The 26,147-nt window shown below is 32.1% G+C and overlaps 1 protein-coding gene across 3 annotated transcripts in view; it reads left to right on the top strand.

The window, feature by feature from the left end:
* Nucleotides 1-23,968, top strand: part of LOC126780470 (WD repeat-containing protein 47) — a 49,654-nt gene extending 25,686 nt beyond the window's left edge. For all 3 annotated transcript variants that reach the window (XM_050504975.1, XM_050504976.1, XM_050504977.1), the window contains 6 exons: nt 6,504-6,721; nt 13,362-13,539; nt 16,378-16,521; nt 17,519-17,674; nt 18,498-18,717; nt 20,491-23,968. In XM_050504975.1, coding sequence (XP_050360932.1) covers nt 6,504-6,721; nt 13,362-13,539; nt 16,378-16,521; nt 17,519-17,674; nt 18,498-18,717; nt 20,491-20,636 — 1,062 coding nt within the window. In that variant the 3' untranslated portion in view covers nt 20,637-23,968. The remainder of the gene's footprint in view (nt 1-6,503; nt 6,722-13,361; nt 13,540-16,377; nt 16,522-17,518; nt 17,675-18,497; nt 18,718-20,490) is intronic.
* The last annotated feature ends 2,179 nt before the right edge of the window (nt 23,969-26,147 follow it).

Below are 26,147 nucleotides of genomic sequence, written 5' to 3' on the forward strand. Positions count from 1 at the left end.
AACAGAGTGCCCTCATAGAGTGGCTGTCTTATTAATTTACTCGTCTCCAGTTTCTTAGAGTTTTCACGGTTTTTGTACAAACAATTAATTTAATTGAGAAAAACAATGAGAAATAAAACATATTATGACATTAAACGTAAACAAAGCTATTGGGAAATTTTAAAAATTCAAATGATTTACAATAATTGTTTTTAAAAGTACAGATATAGTAATAATTCTTCATATTAACATATTATGTCATAGCACGAATATTAATATGTCTTAATATTTAAAAGAAAGCGCTTTTGCGTAATACATATTTGAAATCTTCGTCAGTAGAAAGCTCTATACTATACAAAAACCGAACGTACTGCATAACATTATATGACAACCGTTACGTTTGCTCTAACACTCGTCATATAGATCGTCAGATAAATATGTATAATATACTTATTGCCCATATTTGTTCTTTTACGACAATAATCGTCATATGTAATTTATTTTATTCCGTAACCGTACCGTAACAGCCTGTGAATGTCCCACTGCTGGGCTAAAGGCCTCCTCTCCTCTTTTTGAGGAGAGGAGGCCTTTAGGAGGCTCCTCTTTTTATTCATTAACAACAATTCATTTACAACTGTTTATTTTTATTCTTGGCCCATCAGCCTTGTCAGCTTGCATGGGTGCATGTTTATTAGGAGTGGAAATCTATTATTTCTTAATATTAACATCCACTATAAGTTATTAATTACTGTAATTAAGTTACGTTAGTTTAAAAAAATAATTAATTAAGTCGGTCATTACGTCTACCATTTCCTCATTACGTCTTACCATTCTATGAAATTGTCATAAATATAAACTTGTATTTATGGTGAAAATTTCGAGCGCGATTACGGTAAAATTTAGAGTCGAATTTATGTGTATTCTTTTTAGTAATGCATTTCAAGAGTACACGGATCAAAACTGTGCGTAACTCAGTTGTCAACATTTCAACGAAGTGAGTTCTTACAGAATAGCGCTGATGTTATACGGAAAAAAATAACTATTTCCATTTACATACATGGTTTCATTACCGTTACAATACAATTTGTAGTAAAGATTAAAAATTCATAAGATTTCATTATTTTATCTTTTCCATCGAACTTACCGTGTTTTACCTTGTACATATGTATAACACCAGTCGAACAATAATTAAACTTTCTCTCATTCGTTCTCTTATTCAAATTCTCCGAGCGTGTCGGTTTCATCGCGCAAAAGCTAAATTATATTTCTAAAAAAAGTTATCCACCTAATGTAACTCTTTGGATATATATATAAAATGTTAATAGCGACATCTATCATAACTACCCGCGGAGCGTTTAACTCATACGACATAACTTATAAACGTTGTTTAGAGGGCGATTAGTTAAACAATGCCGTGTTTTCTTCTTTCGAATGTTAAATCAATAATGATAGAAAAAGAAAATCGATTTATCTTTTTCTGACATTGTTTTGTTTGTATTGACATTCGAAACAAGAATACACGGCATTATATAACGAATCACGTCCTATGTCCGATTTGAAAAAAAAGTCTGCCCAAACTTATATTGTTTTTAAAAATTAGATATTTGGACTTCATCATCTGGTGGTAAGTGGTCACCACATTGGCTTTGTAAGAAATATTAACCGTTCTTTACATGGTCAATGCTTAACCTTAAGAACGAAGACGTACTTACACTGACACCCGTCAATCCGAAAGACAACAATACTAAGTTTAGCTGTTTGGTGGTAGAATATCTGATGAGCGGGCGGTACCTAGCCCATCAGTAATAGTAAGTTAGTCCATTAATTTAGAAAATTTATAGATTACTAAGAATCCGAGCATAGAGATGAGCGGTAAAGGGAATCATACTGCGCCGAACCCAAATAAATATTGTAAGGGTGAGTGAATAATGTGACGAAAAGGCTACGAGCCGCGATCGCCAAGTCGATAGGACATGTCCGTCAGAAGTCTGTCAGTTCATAGCACCGCTGGTTTGCCATGTGCTTAATTTGTGATTATGATTTATCTCGTGTTCGACGGTTCGGAAACATGCATGTCAGATATAAATCTGTATATTTGTTCAACCCGCATTGTAGCGGCGTTGTGAAATAACTTGCAAACATTTTTTCTATATCTTCTCATTTTTTGGGATTTACACAAGCACGTCTGTTCCATTATACCTTTAAAACAAACAGATACACAATACAATAGCCAAACTCTAATTAATTATTAATTGCAACCCAATAAAAATAAAAACGCATTTTAGCAGATTCGTATATAGATCGCATCAGATCGATTGAATGATTTGCACAGTCACAATATCGAACAAACATACTTTTAAATTACTTTATAATAAGTTCCACAGACCAGGGTGTCTGGCACATTCCATTAACGAGTAATATTATCTTACATTTTTTCCCACAAACAATTAGGAGAATCAATTTTTTATCATATAAAAACCAAAGTTTTTAATGAGATACGTCCAGCCTTAAGCCGATGAATTATTGAGTTTCAAACCTTCTTCTTAAAATGACAGCAGTGGGTTGATAACAGGCCGCTGCTTTACTTTTATAATTTCATAGTTAAAGTATTGATTTAAGTATTTCTGTCTATGTTATCTTTTAAGAATAAGATAATGCACTGTTCTTTTAACTGTATTTGAAGTGATTGGAAAACAAACACAAAACATACAATAAATGAATTCCCAGCATTGACACTTTGTTGTGGTTTACGAAAACTACTTACTAAATAAACAAAAAATGTATTCGTTTCACGTTTACTTCCTTACGATGACTAGAACCTTTGTAACTACGACCTTAAAACAGTTTTTTTTAACTTGTTTGCCTTACCTTCTCATATAAATATCAGCTAATGTTAAAAAAGAGCACAATTCGATTTTCCAATATAAAAATTGCTGTCATAAGTTTCTAAATTGTGACGTTAGAAAACTTTCAAATTTAAAGTGACGTACGTACATTTAACAAATTTTATTAATGTAAATATTTATTAGTGTGTTATTATCTATTAGCTATTGACATAGAGTTTTTTTTTGTAATTTTCAAATTCTTCATTGAGATATTGGCTGAGAAGTCAGCTAGTCTAACCTAAGCTTTTGTCATATACTAGCAAGCGAGGCAAGTTCGTTTGCTTATTTAGATAGGTATTACATATGAAAAACGGTTTCTCCCTCTAGAACACTTAAATATGAGACCTATTATTACGCGACATTCAAAGTATCTGTTACTATATATTCCGACAACGATATTTTCGGAATTACCATGACTGTTTGGCGGTAGAATATATGATGAGTAGGTGGCTTGCACAAAGCCCTACCACCAAGAATATGTAATGATGATGAGAGTAATATCATATCAGAAAACTTCTACACTAATGTTTCTATATGTGACGGTGATATTTATTGTAATTGACTATAATGTTAGCTGCTAGCTTATAAGGCAAAACCTACGTGTTTGGTGCAAAATGCCGGACGGGATAAGAAAAAGACTTCCGTTCCGTCGCGATGTTCTCAGTGATATCCCGGAGTTAGAAGTTTACCGTGTTTATATTCTCGTGCCTCGGAAAGCACGTAAAGTAGTCGATTTTCCGATCGTAGTTATTGTAAAAAGACTACTTTTTAATTTCAATCAATAGGTAATGAACACGGCCGGTGTTACAGCCAGTGCTTAGTAATTGGCATTAGTGTTTTCGTCGCTTATGATTGGATTCATGACGATGTATGGAATTTAATACAAGGAAGCAACCGTGTCAGTCGTTTTTAAGAGTAACGAATCGTTATCAACAACACACGCTAGATCTTAGAACAAGCGTATAATTTTGTGTTTACTATGTCTGATAATGTTACTGCTTATGGCGTTTAGGTTGTAATAACAGGTAGTAGTAGTACTGTACCCTGAGTAGGTACGTTTAGTTTGGTACCACTTATCAATTCGAAGTAAACTTACAACCACACGGAGTATGGCATCTTAATTCGTAATCGTATGTAGTGTTTGGAATGATTAATATTATTATAAATTCCTGAAGTCAATGGACGATAAAGTCCAATAATTATCGGATGCTAATAAAGAGCAATAACATTTTTAGCACTTATGAAACTCGACAATTGAATTAAATTACAGCTTATTATGAGAAGTTTCCCATACTATTACGACTATTAAGTATTCGACCGTAATAGCTTATATCCGTGCTCCTCATAGGAATAATCAGTGCTTGAGAATGAATTGGGTCCCAATAAACGGTTGGAAAACAAACCCCATGACGTCGAGGTCATAAAAAGTTCGAGACCTCAATGTGCTTGAGGACGTAGACTACCGTGCTCACCCTATATACTCTTTTATTTTTTCTTATCTATAATATATATTTTTTAATATCAATTTTTCGATTTGTTTTATAGTTATTTCCTTTGCACTGCACACAATCGGTTGAAAATCTATGATTAATGGTTCTATATGAATAATCTAAAATCTAAACGCTTTTTTTAATCATTTGACTCCAAAATATTAAAGTAATTTCTTTTATTACAAGATTTTTATGTACTACAAAGCTGGCTAAAGTTAGTGCCAAGTCCAATCCTTCTAGTAAATATGATATATAATTATAATAATGAACTAACAAACCATATTACTGAATAATAACGACGATAGCTTGCGAGTAGCGGACTAAATTTGTATGTAAATGCGTAAACAAAATGGTTGAAATTCTTCAAGGGCTTGGCAACAATTACATGCGGTTTTTTAGTATATGTAATTTGAATTATAACATGAAATATATCCTATCGGTCTAATTGTTTTTTTTCTTCGTTTTCTATATATAATCATAGAAGCACGTATGTAGTAGTTTGCAACTGACCTGTAACTGTTTTATACATGTATATAAACAAATAGCAATATTATTATTTAGCAAATTTTTGCAATATTACTAGATATGTAACTATTGAACTTTAAATGTATTTATCCCTTTCAAAATTGCATTTAAATTGCATTATATTAAAATCATGTTTCATCATCATTGAGGAATCTAAACGGGTATCGTGCACAATCTGGGTCGACAGGAACGTTTTAAAGAGTAAATGTTTCTATTAATTGCGGTTTAATTATATCTGAATGTTTGTTTACAAGGACAATTACTTGACTATTCATTATGTGTAAGTCGTGCAGTTTTAACGAACGCAGTCGCAAGCTGGTGTTTTCCTGTACACTAGCCGTGCCTCGCAGTTTCATTCGCCTTTTTGGAACATTCGAGTTGAAGCATATTTGCTATATTTCTTGTTTTTTAGTTATTGATCGTCTGCTATCTGTTTCTATAGCAGATATATAGTCATAGCTTGAAGTTATTGTCAGTAAATGGTTATTATATATTAGTGTGTTCAGCTGTACATTCCTCTTTCGCATCCAAGTTAAATCTGGATTAGCAGTAAATCATTGTTAATCGAGTGATAAATACATATTTCTATATGATTTTTTTTTTCACTGATAAAATATATGTCATATATGTATTTTTAGTTTTCATAGACTCTAGAGGTGAAAATCGTTTTTTTGTAATAAGAATAAACGAAAGCAATCTATGTATTTACAGCTGCATATATAATATTTTAAGGAGTTTGCTTTTTTGAATTAACTCTTTGTTGAGTAAAAGTAAATTAATAATCCGTCCAACAGCTATAAGTGCTTCAAGATGAACGGCACTGCAGGTTTCTTAATTATTAACTGCTAATTTTAAAATGATAAAATGATTGTATCGGAAGATGAATTTCGATGAACGTTTTCTTGTATCGAAAACTCTAAGGTTACTGTCCCGTCTCAAGTTTTATTACTGTATTTTTCAGCGACACGTCTCGCATGAGTAGATAATTTTAAACTACGTAATTAATATTTCAAATATGATGTTCACGAAATATTTGGTCATCACTTGTTCGTTTACATATTTTTATAACTACGAAATATAATCAATTGAAAATATATTCTACTGAAAACCCCTATGATCGAGTCGTTAATTATCTTTTTTAATATTACTTACTTTGAACGCCAGTTAAAAGAAGATAGACGTTACATTTATGAAATAAAATCCGTAATAATTACCCACACTTAGCATATTATTATTATATAATAATAAATTTGTTCCAATAACTCACAAGAAACACGTGAACTTCGAAATACTCTAATAGAAGAAGCCAGTACTTGGTAGATATTTAGAACTATAGTAAATACTAAGTGAAGAAGAAGTTTTTACTTACCCAATGATCTAATGCATATGACGTCTCATAAGCGTATTTACCAAGTTTTCTCAAAAATTAAAAAAAATATATGGTTGCCTGACGTTCCTTTAGTTGGTTTCTAATTACCATATATATGTAGGACAAATTATATCGTAAATAGTTCGTATTACAGTTAATTATAATGATCCTATAAGGCACCGCTATTTACACTATACATAAACAAACATCTAACAACACTAATAAAACAAGTTCTTATAAAGTAATTTATTTCAGACACAGACCAGAAACGGCGGTCAGAGCGCGCCGCTATCAACTCCAGTAGCTGTTCCCGAAGTAAACGGATCTCGTCCCACCTTCAAACCGGTCACGGTACTGGAAGATTTGCAGGCGGTGCGATGTGCGGAGTTCCATCCGAACGGAAAGTTGTATGCTGTTGGATCTAATACGAAAACGTTGAGGATATGTACTTACCCGAAAATAGACGATGTCAAGTGAGTAACACCGACTTTTTTTTGCGCTTAAAACATTTGTGGAAGATATTCATAGTTCGTTCATTTATCTTTAATTTTGTAGATAGCGAGTTTCCGGTCGAATAATTCGTGATAAATAGACAAATCCAATACCAAAGTACAATTAGAGACAGCGCTTGATTTTCGATTATAATATATGACTGTGTTGTGTTGAGAATTAGTATAAAATATAACCGAAAATGGGAGTTAAAAAAATACTAGTCAAAGTAGGTACTAGGACGCGATAAATACTTAAAATGTGTAAATTTCCCATTGCTGGACTAAAGTCTCTCCTTTTGAGGAGAACAGTTTGGAGTTTATTCCACTACGCTGCTCGAATGCGGATTGGTAATTTTCGTTCATGATTCGAGACGAATTACAAATACAAAATTAAGCATGTTAAAAATCAATGGTGCCTGGGTTTGAATCCACAATAATTGGTTTAGGTTCAGGTGATCTAACCACCAGGCCTCCTCTGCTTTTTATACGATAAGGATTAATGCGGTAAATAATTAAAGTATGCGATTTTGTATTTATAAAGACACGATTTTTTTTAGATCTAGTAATTTCTATGTCTCTTTGTCTAATAAGTTGTTTACGCAATCATGACGTAATTCAAGCAAAGTGACGTCTAGATTTTATATTCTATTGTAAGACCGTTTCATCTTATTCACAGTGGCTCATATATATTGTATAATGCATCTCTTGTCTTGTATTATATAGCTAGTGCTTAAGTTTTAATTTATATCGCTTTAAACTGTAACTTCTTAGAGCGCTATGAGCATAAAATTTCATGGCCAATTTTCGTGTCGTGTCGTGTCGATCGAGGTCATGTCAGATTGCAGTTCCATCAGATTATAAGAGTAAGGGAATAGAGAGTGCATCTGTGTTTGTGCACACACTTGTGCCCTATAATATCTCCTGTGCACTGACCGAAATCGGTTAGGAGGACATCAATATGAATTATTTTATTCTGTGTGCAAAAAATATTCAAAATCAAAATATAACTCATGTAAGTTTGAGGAAAACTTTTACCATTTTTAACCGATATTTAAGATGTTTATTTTGAAGGTACACCGACACGAAACTCAGTAGTTACTCTTTTTTAACGTATCTATTTATATAATAATAATAAACTATTTACTAGTCATTATAACCGAACTGTACATGCTTAATTTCACGTTACATTCATAGAGTAAAAAAAACTATAAATGCAAAGGTCACGCCGCACACATAAATTATGTTCCCAGTCGGGCGAAAAAGTGGTTTCGTACAACTTTTTTATGAAATAAATTGACAAAGGCGATGAAGACAATGACAGCGCACAAGCGGTTCTTTTTACTAACCGAATTAAAACATTAAAAAAGTATTACTAGAATACAATTGAAATAAACTACAAATATATGTATAAAGTATTTTATGGTTAATGGAAATTAAGTCCCTTAGCCTTATAAGAAGCCTTTAATTTCCTATTATAAGAAACGTTAGTACCGGTGACGTCATCCCTGTCCCTTGGTCGTCAAGTTACCTTCATTAGACGACCCTGTAACTTGTACCTTTCTCAATTAACGATATACGGTTTCGTGGTACTATTATGAGGGAATTCATGACTAGAAGGGTCCGGTACGTTTTTGTTTGTTTATTAGTAGAAATATATTCGAAATTTGAAATATTATTATAGAACAATATTCGAAAAAATAATAATGTCGATAAGAAGAGGTGTTCAGTTACGGGTGCTGGATGCCCAGGCAGGCATATGATCGGACATAAAGATGTAATAAAAATAAAATTGCGCCGATTTTTAACAACGAAATGGGACAAGGGTAATCAACTTTTACTGGTGGTGGTAGAATGTCTGGGTAGGCTACTTAACTAATTATTGGTTATGTTACCGACGAATGTCAGTTTCAGTTTAAAGAGTTAGTGAGCCAGTGTAAGAACATCTCAGTGGCACGAGATTGGTGGCGATGACAATGACGGTGGTGACCACATACCAGATCTCCCTTTTGCTTAGCCTGTCATCCTGTTACCAATAAAACAACCAAGCACTGCTATAATTTATTTCTTTAATCATTATCTAAATCTGTTTTTGCGGTTTGGCCTGTTTAGATCGGATTTGCTCCCAATAGAGTTTCGTATCGCTTAGCCTGTAATCATTCTATAAGGTCAAGGAATAAATATGAAAGTTTAAACGAATTTAGTCCAATCGTTCTTAATTCTAAGCTATTTTGCTTAGAATTATTCAAAGAACGTTTTCTGTATATTATATAAATGTAATAAAAATGTTTAATGAAGTCATCGTTTTCTTTTATAATTCATATGGAAATTATGGAAAGCAGATGGACCACTGCCATTTGCTTTCCATAATGTATTTTTTTTTTAATTAGTAAGTGGCAATAAGTTGACGTTAAATGGTCACAATCACCAATAACCATTGCCATTGTGAAAAATATTAATCATCACTTACATCGCCAATGCACCACCTACTTAAGGGAACTAAGATGTTATGTCCCTCGTGCCTGCACTCAACCTTCAAACCGGAACACAACAATACTAAGTACTGCTGGCTTGCGGTAATTGATGAGTGGGCCATACCGACCCAGGAGCTTGCACAAACCCTACCGCTAAATAAATTTTAATTTTAAACATAATATTTAGAACTCAAATTATTATTTATATAAAAATACAATAAGCAATTGCATCATAAAAATGGTACAATCCGAGGTCAATTGTACAAAAAAATTTCATATCATTCAATAAAGGTCATATTTAAAGACTTCTCGATCAATACTTAACATCATTGAAATGCCTTAATGTAACATTTCGTCAGGTGTCATTTAATGGTAATGATACAGTCAGAAAGGGCGACTTACGGCTTAAGATACGGATACGATACGACATGTCGGATACCTGAATGATATATTAAATGAAAAATTTACAGCATCCGATATTGAATATCGTGTCAAAACTGTAAATATAAGTATATTAATACTGCGGGGAGGTAAAGGAGACATTACATTTTCGTATGACAAAATTAATATTTTAGATCATTATAAGTCTACAGGGCTTATTTTACGAAGATTTTCTTTAAAATCATAAGGAAAGCTTAAAAACAATCTATTAATTACTAGTAAAATCATAATTTTCAGGAAATATTCCTAAAGTAAAGGAAAATGAGTAAATTTAGTCATTATTATATAACCTGTAATGTTTTTATATTGTTATGTAACATCTCAGTTCCTAAGGTTGGTGGTGCATTGGCGAGGCAAGAAACGCCTGCCCATACTATAAAAAAAATGTTCTAGATCTTAAATTTTGATCGCGTTGGTATTTGACATTTTGCATCCTGACGTATACCTCCGTGAGGTGTTCAAGGTGTGTTTCGAATAGTTCTGTAACAACTAGTTCTAAGAGATACATCGAATGTTTCTATCAGTATATTCAAATGTTTTATTTAAGATAAAAGATTTTTGAAATTATTTATTTAAGATAAAACAAGTCTATAATTTGATTTATCGTATGATATAATATAATAACCATTTTTGTATATAAAGGAATTTTGAACTGCTCAGCTCGTTTTATCCGTGTAAAACGTGCTTGCTTTGTTCCCATACGATATATATAGTACATAACCATATCCAAGAGTTGGGCTATCAAATAGAAGAATTATTTTTTTTAAATCTGATAGGTAGTTCGTAAGACTAGCACGTTAAAACAAACAAATTCTTCAGCTTTATTATATTCATATAGATATATAAAAGAGTCGTTTGGAATTCCTAGACATATATGTATATACTCACTATAAAATCATTAAATCTCTACATTGCGAAAGCCTATAAGAATGCGTTTCGAGACAAAAGAAATAATTGCGGAACATATCACTATAACTCGGATTTTCTATTTTTTCCATTTGAATTACGTTGATAATATCGTGATTTTAAACAAGTTGATTGCCGTTATGATTATGATTAAAGTTTCTTTTAAAAATATCAGCATTTTTTAACTTTATGAATCAACGTCAATCAAGTCCGGAAGCCGAGATAGCTCAGTGGACACCACGGAGTTTTCACCTGTTCAATTTATGGTTATAATTTTATGTATTCACAATTTTGATATGTTGCCACAAACTACCAATCTAATCTAATCTACCAACTAAATGCGGAGGATAGTAGTGGAGTACGATCAAAATCAAACTTCTCCTAAATAGGAGAGCAGGCATTTGCGTCGTGCTATAAAAATCAGTCACTCTCAAAGTTATCTGTCGGTCTATATAGATTACCCGGGTGTAACTTTGACTTGAAATGGTTTTCGTAATTCGTTCAACTGGGAAATTGTGATATAAACGAAGTAAAACCGCCGCACCAACCAAGCGACTACAGTTTATTTATGTTTGCTGTCTAACTTTCGCTTTGCTTGTTTGCGTAGATCGGATTCCGGAATGTCAAACACAATGTCGATAATAAGTCTAAGCGATGATTATTTTTTCTTTACTAAATATGTAATGTCAACGACCTAAGATTTTGTTTATGTATGAACCGTTTGTTCTTCCAAATATGAACGTTCAACGACTCATGTTACAGAAGGACAGTGTCGCCCCCGCTTTACGATACGAAATGGACATAGGATGGTGTGCAAATAAAATCGATTTAAGAGTTAATAATCCTAAAAATAATAGTTTATATTTGGTGTATATTTTTGAAGAACGATTAATCTGTAACTATATGAAGTTTTTATAAATTTAAATTCGTGTATTTTTTTTAATTTAGTTTACAGTTCTAATTTCAAAATAAATCAAAAGAGATTAGTGGATAATTTTCTATTATGCCTAATTAAGTTTCAAAAAATATATATTTATGATAAAATAGTTTTTTTTAAAAGCTATAAATTGTATATTTATATATGGAAATTTATATTTTATTAGCTTTTTATTCATGAAATAAAAAATGTACGTAAAAAAATACTTAAAAAAAACAAAACTGTGTCATATAAGACATAAAAAATTTAAAATGCAAAAAGTAAAAAAAAAACATTATGTTATACAGCCAAAAACAAAATTTATCGAATTAATTAACTCGGCAGAGCAATCATCAAAAGGTTTAAAATTAAAAATGGAATCATTTATATTATTAAAAAAAGCGACGTAATTCAGCTGGTACAATGAAACGCTTTTCCTAGTAATTGTGTCACCTGCGTTTTATGCTCGTGGTCACCGTGTACTCTATTAATCTCATTTCACCTGACTTGTACAATATTGCAAATATGCTATTTAAAAACAGCATCGTCACGAGTTGTATAAGTTAAACGTCAGGAATATTAAACATGAAGTTAGAAAGTGATTCATATTAACGCGTTGGATTCTTACGAAATAATGATCGTTCGGTCATCTTTAATCTTTAATTTTAATAAAATGTGATTATTAAGAAGTAAATCCAAATCATGAATCCGTGCTTGTCCTTATCACGCAGAAATGAATCGATTTTATTTTGCAAGTATATATTTTATGCGAGTGATAAAAGTAAAAATCAAAATCGTTTTTCAATACAATATAATTATTACACCGATTGTTATTGATTGTGTAAAAAAATAAGCGAATCGTTATTTTATATAATATATAATTATATAATATAGAATGTACACTAATGATATTTTAAAATTTGTCTCGATTCGATTAAAATATTCAGAAGTCAGTGAAAGAATAAGTAAAGGTAGCCTAATCATTTACATTGTAATTAAAATAGACTTTCTATTTACATTTTAATGATTCAAAGCTTATATTAGTAAAAATATGTTCAAACTTATTCGATTTATTTAAAAAAAAAAGAATTTACAATTCGCAAGTCTGTGGCTCTGAGTCGTGATAAATCATATATCGTTCACAGTGATTTCAGTTCAGGAATGACTAACGCTTGATTAAAAAGCAATTATGTTAAAATCACTCGAGGCACGTCAAGTAGTTTCTTGGATGACGACGAGCTTTCTTGTGAATAAACGAACGCATTGCGTAATGTATTTGCGTCTTTCAAATGTTGCTTTCACGTGAGATATGATGTTTTTTCGTCATATTTTCTCGTGCGATATAAATTTATTTTATACTATATAATATCTGACATGCGTTACAATGCTTGTTTTTGTATGAGTGTGTGTGGTACGATGAAGTGGTTATGTGGTACGACCTGAGTTCAAACTGCGTAACGTTGATGGTAGCATGCCAGAAACTTTCATGGAAGTGTCAACAACAACACACATACAGAGATCTTATTTCATTGGACGAACAAAGAATGTTTGTGTCATATGTATTCCATAATTTATATTTATTATCATTCATATCTTCTATAGATTTAAGGTTTAAAATGGTTTGGCGTAAATTAATATAAATATTTTTTCTATACCAAATTTAATTTCTATAACAAATTTAATTACGAACCGACCAGTCGTTTGAGCGTAATTATGTAATAAACAGCCAAATACAAATTATCACATATGGTTATTCGGATTTCAATTATCATTTGAAAATTATCCAAAGCAATTATTTGATCTCATGTATTTAGAAAAAGGATCTTTTGTGTGTCGGCGCCTTTCAATTTTGAATCGCGACGTTAAATAACGCTAAATCCTCTTCCAGAGACAACAGTGCACCAACAGCACCAACAGTTCTACTCAAGAGGACGAAGCACCATAAGGGTAGCATCTACTGTCTGGCTTGGAGTCCAGCTGGCGACCTATTGGCCACCGGTTCGAACGACAAAACCGTCAAATTGATGAGGTTTAACAGTCACGCTTGCAATTTGGAAGGACAAGAGGTAGTAATTATTTATTAATATAATTGTATGACATTAAGACATACTATAGTCCAATATTTTTCTTTTGCTTGATTTTATCTTATCATCATAGATATATATATGTCGTTAATATATACAAACATAAACACTTCGTTCAATGGACAATGGACTTAACACAGGCGACACTTGAAGATGTGCTGTAATGTGAGGATATTATTCTTCACATAATAGTACCAATATGAAATTTAAAATAAACATGACTTCATCTCCAATCAGTCACTTAATATAGCTTCGTGTATTATACTTGAAACTTGATCGTTAATAAAGATACGCGTATTGCATTTCCTAGACTGCAATTGTGCCATTGGACTGAAATGTGACACTCTAAGGACACACGGTGTGCTATTCGAAACGTGGAGACAATAATTTGCTGATTACTTAACAAAGATTTCCTTGCAATAGCTTTTCTAGGGTGGATATTGACGAAACATTTATTAATCATTGATTGTGTTGAGAGCTATAATGGAGAATTATTTAAAATGAAAAGTTTGTTGATAGCTTTATTAAGTGCTCGAGCGCTTCAAGTATTTGATCTTTTTAGACCATTTCTTAGTTCACGTTTCTGATATCTTGACAACACATTCGGGGGATTAACATATTTTGGATAGAACGCCACAATAAAATAATAATAATAATATCCTGGAACATTATTCACTCACGTCTATCTGATCCCAAATTAAGCTTATACAAAGTTTGTGCTATGGAAACCACACAACTGTTATACTACATATACTACTTTTCTTTTGTAAATACATACTTATATAGATAACTACACCCAGACTTAGGACAAACTGTCTGTCCTGGGTGATAATCGTACCCACAACCTTCGGCGTGAAACGCAAGTATCTACCAACCACGTCAACCGGCCCGTCGGTAAAAGTTGATTGCGTGCCATCGTTATTAATGTTAGCTGTATTACAACGATCTAACCCAGTGTCTTGTATGTAATTAACGTCACCTGTGACTTTAGCTTTTGTGACGTGTTCTTGACGGACAAATTTCATACGCTTTATTTGTGCTTCACTTTTATGTAACTAAGAGAGACAGTAAGTAAGTTGATTGAAATCGATCCTTTTTAAGACTAAATTATATGTAATTCGGTTGGCATTACTATCATTTGTTACAGCGTTGTCTTATTAATTGGTATTTTTTAACGATTCACATACACTGACGAAAGAAAGAAAGAAAGCGTTCTTTTTAATTTCATGTTTTAACTATCATATATATTGTCTATAATTTCATCTAATTCGTGCAACTTCATGATCCAATTAAAAAAAAAAAAAAACATTTTATTGTTTCAGGAAATAGGTTTATCTTATCTGTTCATATATATTCGTCAAGTATTAAGTTACTAATAATCGTCAATGACGTTATCGTTTGAAATTTCGATGATCGCACGTGTTAAGAATTCGGTGCTTATATGTATTATACATTAAAAACAATATGCGATATTTGTCATTGTCCTGTTAGTTGTTGATAATTGTGTTGTTAATTCCAGGAATAGTTTTTGATTTTCGAAGTGCTTATTTGTTTATTATTCTTAAGACTTGGGTTGGCTGGGCTAAGGCATCCTCCCTCATTTTTTGAGAAGGTTTGAAGCTTATTCCACCACGCTGCTCCGTTGCGGGTTGGTGGAATAAGCTACACATGTGGCATAATTTCAAAATCATAATATACTTACTATTTAAAAAAGCATTTGATATAATAAAAATGCGTTTGAATCATGACACCATGAATGGCGTGGTATTGGTTCATTGAACATTCATCAAATGATTTCGAAGGTCTTATTTTTTTGCTTTGACAATTCATAAAAAATACAACATATTAGTAATAGAATATTCAGTTAAAAAACTTACCAACTGTACACAAAAACGAAGTTACTATGGGAACTTATTTGTTTATTTGTCGGTAAAGAATTCATTAAAAACTTTGAACGTGTTTTACATTCCATAAAAAAATTAAATAAAATTGATTTAAAACACTAATTTGAATATAAATAAGTAGCAGTCGTTACTCGTGATTCAGTGAGATAAAATTACCCAGAAGAATCACTACGAAAGAAACTGAAATTAGATTGTCACGAATCCCTTCAAAATTTAATTAATTTACTTCTTGCCATATGAGAAGTCTATAAATGTCTTCACAAATTGAAATAGCATACTATTTTCAAATTCAAACTTTAGACGATTGATTGACATGAAATGGAAATACGACGATACATAACTATGTTACTGTTTCAATTTCAACTATATAATCACCATTTTAATAAAAGATGTTTCGTCAAAGTTATATAAGAAATAAATCCTATTAAAATTATACTTAACTCCAGACCTCAGAACATCGTCGTAAGGTTGCCTGTCTGTCGGTATTCTACAAGATATATTTCGGAGATTGTGCTATTTAATTTGGTTTCCCCGTCACCTTTTTACCACAGAACTGCGAGGCATCGAAAAGATCTGCACCCGTAGTTGACGTATTTAAGACACGTACAAAACGATTTGCTTCCTCGTTTCTGATACGCACCGCCACGGTCTGGAATACCCTCCCGACCTCCGTTTTCCCCACCACCTACAAAATGGGTACCTTCAAGTCTAGAATGAATAGGCATCTTCTAGGCAAGCGCGCTCCATCTTAACTGTATCTCACTTTCCATCAGGTGTGATAACAGTCAAGCGCTAGACTATACATTTTAAAAAAAAATACTTACTATATCTGATACTTTATGATAATAAATTACTATTTTGTTTACTTCGCTTCACCTTTAAATTCTATATTTAAAATTATATTTCATTTTAACAGGTAGAGTTGACGATGCACGATGGCACTGTTCGTGACGTCTGCTTTATAGAAGACACGTCGAACAAGACGAGCCTGCTGGTGAGTGGCGGTGCCGGCGATTGCAAGATATACGTCACGGATTGCGCCACGGGCAAGACTTTCCAGGTAAGAAATGCGAAAATAAATAATCATCGAGATAATATGCATTGTTGTTAATGAGCCTAATTATTCCGCGATAGGATTTTGTTCATTTTTTTTTATAAAATAGGACGGCGGACGAGCATATGAGCCACTTGATGGTAAGTGGTCACCAACGCCCATAGACATTGGCATTTTAAGAAATGTAAACCATCGCTTACATCACCAATGCGCCACCAACCTTGGGAACTAAAGTGTTATATATCTTGTGCCTGTAATTATACAGGGTGAGTGACCCTTCAAACCGGAACACAAAAATAACGAGTACTGCTGTTTTGCGGTAGAATATCTGATGAGTGGGTGGTACCTAGACGAGCTTGCACAAAGCTACCACCAGTATATAACTTGAGTAAAAATTTAATATTTAAGGAATAGTTTTTTTTAAATATATGATACATACTTAAACGTTTTCCTTACTTATAATTTTTATATAGTAACGATACAGTTATTGTACTTATTTGTAACTTGAGGAAGCAAAGTTTTAATTATGGTATAGTTCTATTTAACATTAAAACTGTTTTTAAATTGATATCATATTTGTCATTGTCAAAAGATACCGATATTGTTTGCATTGCTTTCAATTAATTAAGTGATCCGTTGTCTGGTGATATGATGAAACTTTCCCGGTGAGGTCGAGTCATGTCTCTATACTCGATTTATGGGAAATTTCAATTTCAAAACTTTGTTAAACCTATGAATTAAAAGAGCAAAAAGTATTAAAAAACTATTCTATGGAATTAAATTGTATTATGGATAATTTTAATTAATTGCAAAAGTTCTACATCACTATATAAAATGTAGTTAAAAATTCAATAAACCGAAAACATTGAAACACTTTCCTATATTATTTTCTTTACAAGATTATGACGTCATACAAATAATGCTATGATTCTAAATATTTAAAAATATATATTTTTTCGACCGTATACCAACACACTGAGACATTTATTCGTCCTTGTATTAGGCACTCAGCGGTCACTCGGGTCACGTCCTCTCTCTGTACAACTGGGGTGGTGCGATGTTCGTATCTGGCAGTCAAGATAAAACAGTACGCTTCTGGGATCTTCGTACCGGAGGCTGCGTCAATGTTATAACACCACCCACCGGACACCCGAGCAAGGTAAAATATAGAGTATACCTAACCGTTCTAAGATATTATCTCATGGTAATTATAATAAAAACATAATAAAGACTATTCGTTTCTTACAGTAATAATTCAGTTACATACATGCATATGTAGATAAGTGTCTATACATAGATTAATATTTTTAAAAATTTTGTAATTATAAACCATTTGTTTTGAATTAACGCTTTGATCGTCTGCTTTAGTACCATCTTTAGACGTAAGCTGACTTAACAATAAAACTTATTTTATGCTATTATAGTTGGAACGAAAAGTGTTTTTTTTATATTGCTAATAAGTAAATGAAGGGTTGTAACCACTCAATATCAAAAGTTCATTGTCCCATCAGCCTTGATGTTTCAAGAAAATCAATGCTGTTGTTTTGCGGTAAATATTTTATATAGATCGAATAACAGGCGTGTTTTACGACTGTAACTTTTGTGTTTTTCTTACGTCAATAAATGTAAGTTTTGAAAGTTAATTTGTCAGCGGAATCTTTTATTGCTACTCTTCAAATGTTTTTCAGCGAAATCAATCAGAATGTATACATTATGTACCTGAGAGAAAGTCATTTTATTAACGATAAAATTAATAATAGGTTGTTATGGCTTTCATTGCCTTTTGTTCACAATTTCAACTTTACGATAGCTATGAAATAATATGTAACTTAGAACGGTCCGTTATTATTGGCTGTAAAGGTATGTATACACTTTATTGACAGTAGCTCGAAAAACAGAGCTGTCGTAAAAATATACAACTAATAATAATAATTTTCGTGTAGCTTGTGTGCAGTTCAATAGTTTAAAATTTTTTGTTTTAGGGTTCCGCTGTAGCGTCTTTAGCAGTTGACCCGAGCGGTCGTCTCCTTGTTTGTGGTCATGACGATGGTTCGTGCGCGTTACACGATGTGCGCGGTTCTCGTGCGCTACAACGTTTCACGCCGCACTCGAGCGACGTGCGCAGTGTGCGCTTCTCGCCTGGAGCTTACTATTTACTAACCGCAGGCTACGATGGAAGAGTTGTACTCACTGATCTGCAAGGTAAGTTAATTTTTAAAGCGACCATTTATTTATCCCTGTGCTTACATAAGGTTTATAGTTCGAGATTGTATGGTACCGAGCATCGCAAATGTGTACGTATTTTCAGTTCCAGGAGCTAGGTGGAAACGGTTTTAAATAGTAGCTATATAGCTTTTAGCAAATTAACAGAACAAAGTAACATATATTGGTTATAAATAAGAGATTTACAACATATTTGGTTTTCTCATTACGCTAAAATGTCCGGACGAAGTGTTCGAACTGAAACCATTAAACACACGCCTCGCTGAAGTCATCTATCTCTTATTTATCAAATTTATGCTCATAAGTGTTTTTGGTAATAAATATCACATTTTTTAGCTGAAAATAAACCGTTTAATAAACATAGTAGTTTGTTGAGGGTAGACATATTCTATTTATTGTACGTAAGAGAAAGATAAAGCGGAAAGTGGATCGTGTTAAGTGGTTAACTTCGTACACAGAGTTTGTTGACGTAATATAAAAAGGAACTAATATGTTCTTTGTGCTATGCCTCCAAGTATGTAAAATTTTTACAGTAGTATGTAACAGTAACAGTAACAGTTGCTGGTTAAAGGCCTCCTCTCCTATTTTAAAGAGAAGTTTCGGAGCTTATTCCACCACGCTGCTCCAATGCGGGTTGGTGGAATACACATGTGGCAGAATGTTAGTGAAATTAGACATATGCAGGTTTCCTCACGATGTTTTCTTTCACCGTAAAGCACGAGATGAATTATAATCACAAATTAAGCACACGAAAATTCAGTGATGCTTGCCCGCGTTTGAACACACGATCATCGGTTAAGATTCACGCGTTCTTACCACTGGACTATCTCAGTACATAAGTAAAAATTTTAAAAGTTAATAATTCCCGTTCGCATCGCCAACATAAAAATATATGTTCTTACCGTAGACTCTGTTTACGACCCATGGTATAACTATATAATATATATATGACGTAAGCGATCCCGTGGCGCCTCCCGAGGCGACGGAATGGGTACCGCTGTTTTTAGTGGGTATACCGATGCAGTCAATGGTGGCAAGTTTCACATATCCCCTCGTGAAGCGGAAGAAAACGCGTAAATGCGTTTTTCCAGCGAAAAACAACCCTTTTAGAATAATTCGCGTTATTGTAAAATCGCGTCGATTTCGTTTCGATGTTCTGCGACTATGTTGGTTAACATAAATCGAACCAGCCATAAGTAAAAGAAATATGTCACGTTTGTAACTTGATATATATATATATATTTATGAATTACGAACCAATATAGCTTTTTAATCATTATTTTGTCATATATATACAAATATCTAATAACGACTGAACTGATTGACATTATAATATGATACGTAATAAGATTGTACGGAACGAGCACTACGTGACGTGTCCAAATAGCTACGTGGCTTCATTTTGAATTATTCTTCTGTATCCATAATAATATTATTAATGAGACATATGTACATGATGACATATGTACTCTATGTCTGAGTCGAGATGGCCTAGTGGTTAGAACGCGTGAATCTTAAACGATGATCGTGGGTTCAAACCCGGGCAAGCACCACTGAATTTTCATGTGCTTAATTTGTGATTACATAACAGGGGCCATCTCGGCTTTGACATTATATATGGGTGTAATATTTTTTTTACATAAACTAAATATTTTATAAATGGTATTTATTCTATGTAAACGATGTATTTATTTATTCTAAAGTAAAATACGCGTTTATAAAATTTTCTTATGAAATGTTTTCTCTTCCCAGGTGACCTGACCTGCGCTTTACCCAGCGTTCCAGTTGCTCGACATCCAGACAAAGTTATATCCGCGAGATGGCACCCTGACGACTTCTCATTCCTCTCAACGTCCGCCGACAAAACCGCAGTACTCTGGACGATACCGCCGGTTTAAGTTCAGAACGCACGAAACTGCCTAATACACGAGTAAGGGGTATTTTGAATTTGACCCTCGAATAAATTCGTATGTTTTCGTTTATCATGTGTTTCATGCTATTTCGCTTTAATGATATATTGTATCGTTTCGATATGTCACGCATTAATAAATAGTATGAAATCGGGTGCTGCTTTGGTATGCGTAAAATACTGCATTCCCGATTCGATAATTAATAAAGATTAATGTAATTCAATTAATTATTATCGTCGCTTTAAAATCGGCTTATGAAAACTAATTTATATAACTTAGCCTAATACTTTATTTTTCAAGGTCCGCACTAAAAAAAATCGATTTTTTTTTCTTCTTTTTGTTAATCGATTCGTGTCACAGAATTATTTCCTAAAATTTCTTAAGTTGTATTGTAAATGTGTCCTATTGAAAGGGTGATTTTTGTTTATTTTTTATTTCATTTAACGTACATACTTACGTCTTATAATATTGTTTTCAAGTTAGTTGGTACGTTGAACCAAGTGAAGCTTTAAAATGTTTTATTTAATAAAAATGTATTATTAAAATTTGACATTCATCGTAGAATATTTTTATCATCTGTTTATAAAACTTTTATATTGTAATAAACTTAAAAAGTAAATAAGTATTTCTTATTTGTAAGACTTCAAAATTGCAAGCGCATTAATGCCAAATTTCAATTTTTTTTTTTTAATACAAAGTCGATCGACATTGGTCGTTCATTTTGTTTTGTGACGTAATAATATTATGCGATGGATGAAGAGTAAATCAACAATTTAAGTTACGACTAGCGTTATGTAAAAAAAATGTATTATTTTTTTGTAATTTTTTTTCTCTAATTTCTTGTAAAAAAATATTATAACAGTCAAACAGTTACTGATATCGACGACCTTATTTTCATATGAAAGTTTACGAAACGTTATATAATGAAAATAAAGTAGAACAATTGTATAATAGATAGACTGATTCTTAATTTTTTTTTTTGCGTTTGAATTGATGTACTATGATCTTCAAACGTAATGCCGTCTCCACAAATATCGACGATCCCTATATTTCCAATCTTTTATTAAATTGGAGCAATTTCTCATGGTCTCGATTTGGTGGGAGCTTAATAAATCTAATAAATAACACATTTCAATCACGTTCTTGTTAAATTTCGGTTTGTATGATGAATATTCGTAATTGTACATCATCATTCGTTCGTCAATCTCTGAACGAGCTATACTTAAATACGCGACTGATATGGTTTTTTTTATCATCTATATATACTTACGATGGTTTATTTATTTATTATTGCTTACTAAGGATTCGTTTAAGAATAGATAAATGACAATCCATTCATTGATTCGTTCTTTAACAGTTGTCAAATAAAACAATGTTTTTTTTTATTCTGCGCTGATGCGATCGTTACTTAAAATAAGCGTTGTATTTAAACATTATTAATTGCGTACTTTCTGCTGCAGTTGTAAATATTATCCTTTTGAATTCAATGTGCAAAAATCTCGCGTCTTATTAACGATATGATTTTTCAATGTCGTTAATAATAACGGACTGTACATTTTCGAGCCAACAACTGTCTCGTTAACGTTTGGACTACGGTGTATTGGAATCGTGTGAAAAGATTTAACTTTTAACCAAAAATATCCGAAAAATTATATTGTAATGTATAAGAAATATTAAGATTATGCGCGTAGCTTGAGAGACTATTTGATAAAAGAGAAGAGGGATGGGGGTGGCTGTTTGTTTGAAAAAGAAATTCAATTGTAATATCGTTGGCTCCTTCTAATGTTTATAGTCGAGTTTTTCCTTCCTATTGATAAATCCTTGGGTGCTCATAGCGGCAAATCCAGCTAAGCCTTTGATCGATATTGTGGTATTGATTGCTGTTTATATGTCGATTTTAAGCAAAACTGCGAGATCTCGCAACGGATTTTTTTTTTTTGGAATTTTATACTCGTAATTGGTCCTATACTGGTCCTACAATACAAATATATACAATACTGTTTGACTAAATAAATAGGAAGATATATGCTATCTTATTCCTAACTGGCTTTGTAGACCTGTTATATATAAGTAAATGTTTAGCTTAGATTTTGTGTACTATAGAATCAGCACCATTAATCGATATTGCTTATTCACGTAATTATATTATTTTACCGATTCATTATTAAACGAATCTGTAATGAAATATAGAATTTCCGGACACAAGCAAAATCCAATAGCTTAAGACTCATGTTTTGGACACAAGCAAAATCCAATAGCTTAAGACTCATGTTTTGGACACAAGCAAAATCCAATAGCTTAAGACTCATATTTTGGACACAAGCAAAATCCAATAGCTTAAGACTCATATTTTCGATCGTTTTATACATTAATTAATTATTTTAGACGTTTATATAAAACTGCGCATTGTTTCCCCGATACTTCGGCTCGAGGGCAGTGAAATTCGAATGTCGAATTGTCGTATATATTTGTAACGTATCAGAATTATAGTTATTTCATTAATACATGTGACGTTTCGCTTCTGTCTGACACACTGCATGCGATTTTGTTTAAAAGTTTCAACATCGACTTATTTATGCAATGACTGTATCAAATTAATACTATGACCGTATATCGAAGCCTTAATATTGTAATATTGGAAAAAAAATAAAAGAGAGAACTTTGAGGGTTTGTTTGCCGATAGGTGTCTATAGCTTCGCTTTAACTAGAACAATGAAATATACTAAGTAAAAAAAAATACATTAAAAGTATTACAAATTCGATTTCATTTGTTTAATAAATATTACGTATTTAATTAATTGATAAACTTTTAAAGTTAAAGGTTCAAGTTAATAAAGTTCTAGTTAATTTTTTATTGTGTTAACAATTATGATCGGAAATAGTGTTCTATCTCTCTCGAAAATATCGCTCTAACTCTCTCTTACGATATCAAATAAGATGAGCGAGATCATTAAAATTTAGAATTTGGGCTTTTAACGCGATTTAAATGTAAAATGCTTTGTGCAAAGTTCTTATAAACGTAATTTTTTTTTTTTTTTTTTTATAATTGAAATTATTGTAACGATATTATAAATTACTGTTTTATTCCAGCTATTATTATTAATCTGTTCCAATACTACAGTTATATTTGTATGAGGCGTTTTTTTGAACTCGGATCACAAATTAATCTATGTATTAAAATAATGCTATATATTTAATATTTTCTATGTATAGGTTATGTTATTGATTAAGTCTGATCTAACGCTAAATTGAACAAATATATGTTAAACCAACTTCGATAACAATCGTTTCTATTGTAAGAATATAATCCCTTATTTACATTGATTTGTTTTATTTTGGACCTTAAATCCCTTATGAATAGAGGCCGCTCGGACGTCTGTTATCTCAGGCGTTTAAGAATGAAATAAGGTGAGTTGTTTATTCTAAAGTTCATTAAGATTGCATGGAAAAATGAAATACTTGAACAAATAAAACAACTTGCATGATTGTCTATTATACTTAATTTGATAACTCAAAAAAGGAGAGGTATCAGTCCAGCAGTGGGATATTCACAGGCTGTTACAAAAAAAATACATATATAGCAATGGATCTGAAAGCCCTCGGTTGTTGCAGGTGTTCACTTTCCATCAGGTGAGCCTCCTGCTCGTTTTCCCCCTCTTACAAAAAGTGTAGACTAGTGAGGTATTTTCTGGAATCTGCGAAACATTTCATAATAAAACGGTCCAGATTAGAGTCCATGGTCCTGACAATGACGTAATTTTTCATTGTCTTTGGCTGTTGGTGTTCTAATATTTTTTTTTGCCTTTTAGTTAGTTTTTAAATCCTTTTCAAGGTGTATCCTTAATTGTGGAGTTGTTTAACTGCACCGTTATGGAAGAAGTTTCGGGATGTTAACCATTTTATATGTCACGAGCTGTCCGATCCGGTTTCGTACGGTTAGAATTCTACATATAACTTTGATATGGAAGAATAAATATAAGGTAACATTCTTGAATTTGTTGGGTCCAGAACACAAGAACGGAACCCATATGTTATATGTTTTTCATATAGTATTCAGTTTTTCCTGTGTTGCTATGAAAGACTGCACGAGTTGATCGAATACTGAAAGGCGTTAGTCAATATTTTAAGCTAATTTTCAAATATCTGTCATTTCGAACATTATTTGCCATCGAGGGGTAAATGGAGTACAATCATTCTCCACAAATAATCTCAATCGTAAACATACATACTTTTGGAGTTTATTTACTTCTTTAGTAAAATCACTTAATCCGAAAATTAGTACACAAGGTATTTTTTTGTTTTCGTCTTCAATTTCCTCGAAGCATTACTTTAACGAGCGTAAATTATCTTTCTTTTGATCTGTCTTCGCGTTACTGTAAAATTCGCCCTTTGATGAAAAATATAATGAATTGAATAAAACTCCCTTTATTACCTTCTTATTCGTCTATTTATCGTTTAAAAAAATGTCTATTAAATTTACTTAATATTACAAACAATAAATAGTATCAACATCGCCGTTTCTTAAGTAACAGTTACCAATTTCAATCTTCAAATGTAAAAAATCCGCTTGAAAGATAGTATATATTACGTTTTTTTTAAATAAATAATTTTAATTAACTTTGATACCGTTTCACGGGATTACAAAGATGGGTCAATGTCAGCCAATTTTCATGAAAATCGATCATCAAACAATATCAGTTTGTGTTAAAATCATACAAATAATATATAGATCAATTTTTGTTTTGACTGATACACGCGATTCAATAACGATATTCAATTCTAATAAGCTCCATCTATCGGTGTCGGGTTGTAACATACGCGCTTAACCAAAAGATTTTTACCCCAACTTTATTACTTATTATCATTATTAATTCTAATAACAGAGCCTGCAGTCGTAGTTGTCCCTAATGGACTATGAGATTTCGAAATTCAGTAAAAAATTAAATCAGCATAAAGTTAAGCATTTTTTTATAGAATAGGAAGGCATCAAAGTCAATTTTCAAGTCAAACTTTACGCTTTTTATTATCTATTCTTACAAACCAGAATTGAAAATGACTTTGTAAAGAATACATAAATAAGTATTTGACTTTATAATAAAATACACAAATAACAAACGAAACAATCGTTAATTACTTTAAATGCTAAAAGAAACAACTAAAAATGACAATTCAAGTAATTGTATATTCGGAGCACCCGAACTTCGCGCCAAAAGTGATATTCTTCTTCTATGACGGGCGATGACGCACTTTTTTTTTTTTTAAATATATTCCGGTACAAGAAACAGATACATTCGGTCTAAGATTGTTAAGACTATATTATTAATCATTTAACAAGTATTACACCAATCGAGCATTCAGTTGTAAGCACCAATACATAATGTTAGTGCCAAAATATTGATAGCTAAGTTTTAATTAAAAGTAAAGTTTACATTATTAATCTTATTGCGAACTCTGTTAAACTATAATCTGAGACGATGCTAGGCTACAAAGTGATCTTTT

The sequence above is a fragment of the Nymphalis io genome, chromosome Z, assembly GCF_905147045.1.
Source record: "Nymphalis io chromosome Z, ilAglIoxx1.1, whole genome shotgun sequence".
Classification (NCBI taxonomy): domain Eukaryota; kingdom Metazoa; phylum Arthropoda; class Insecta; order Lepidoptera; family Nymphalidae; genus Nymphalis; species Nymphalis io.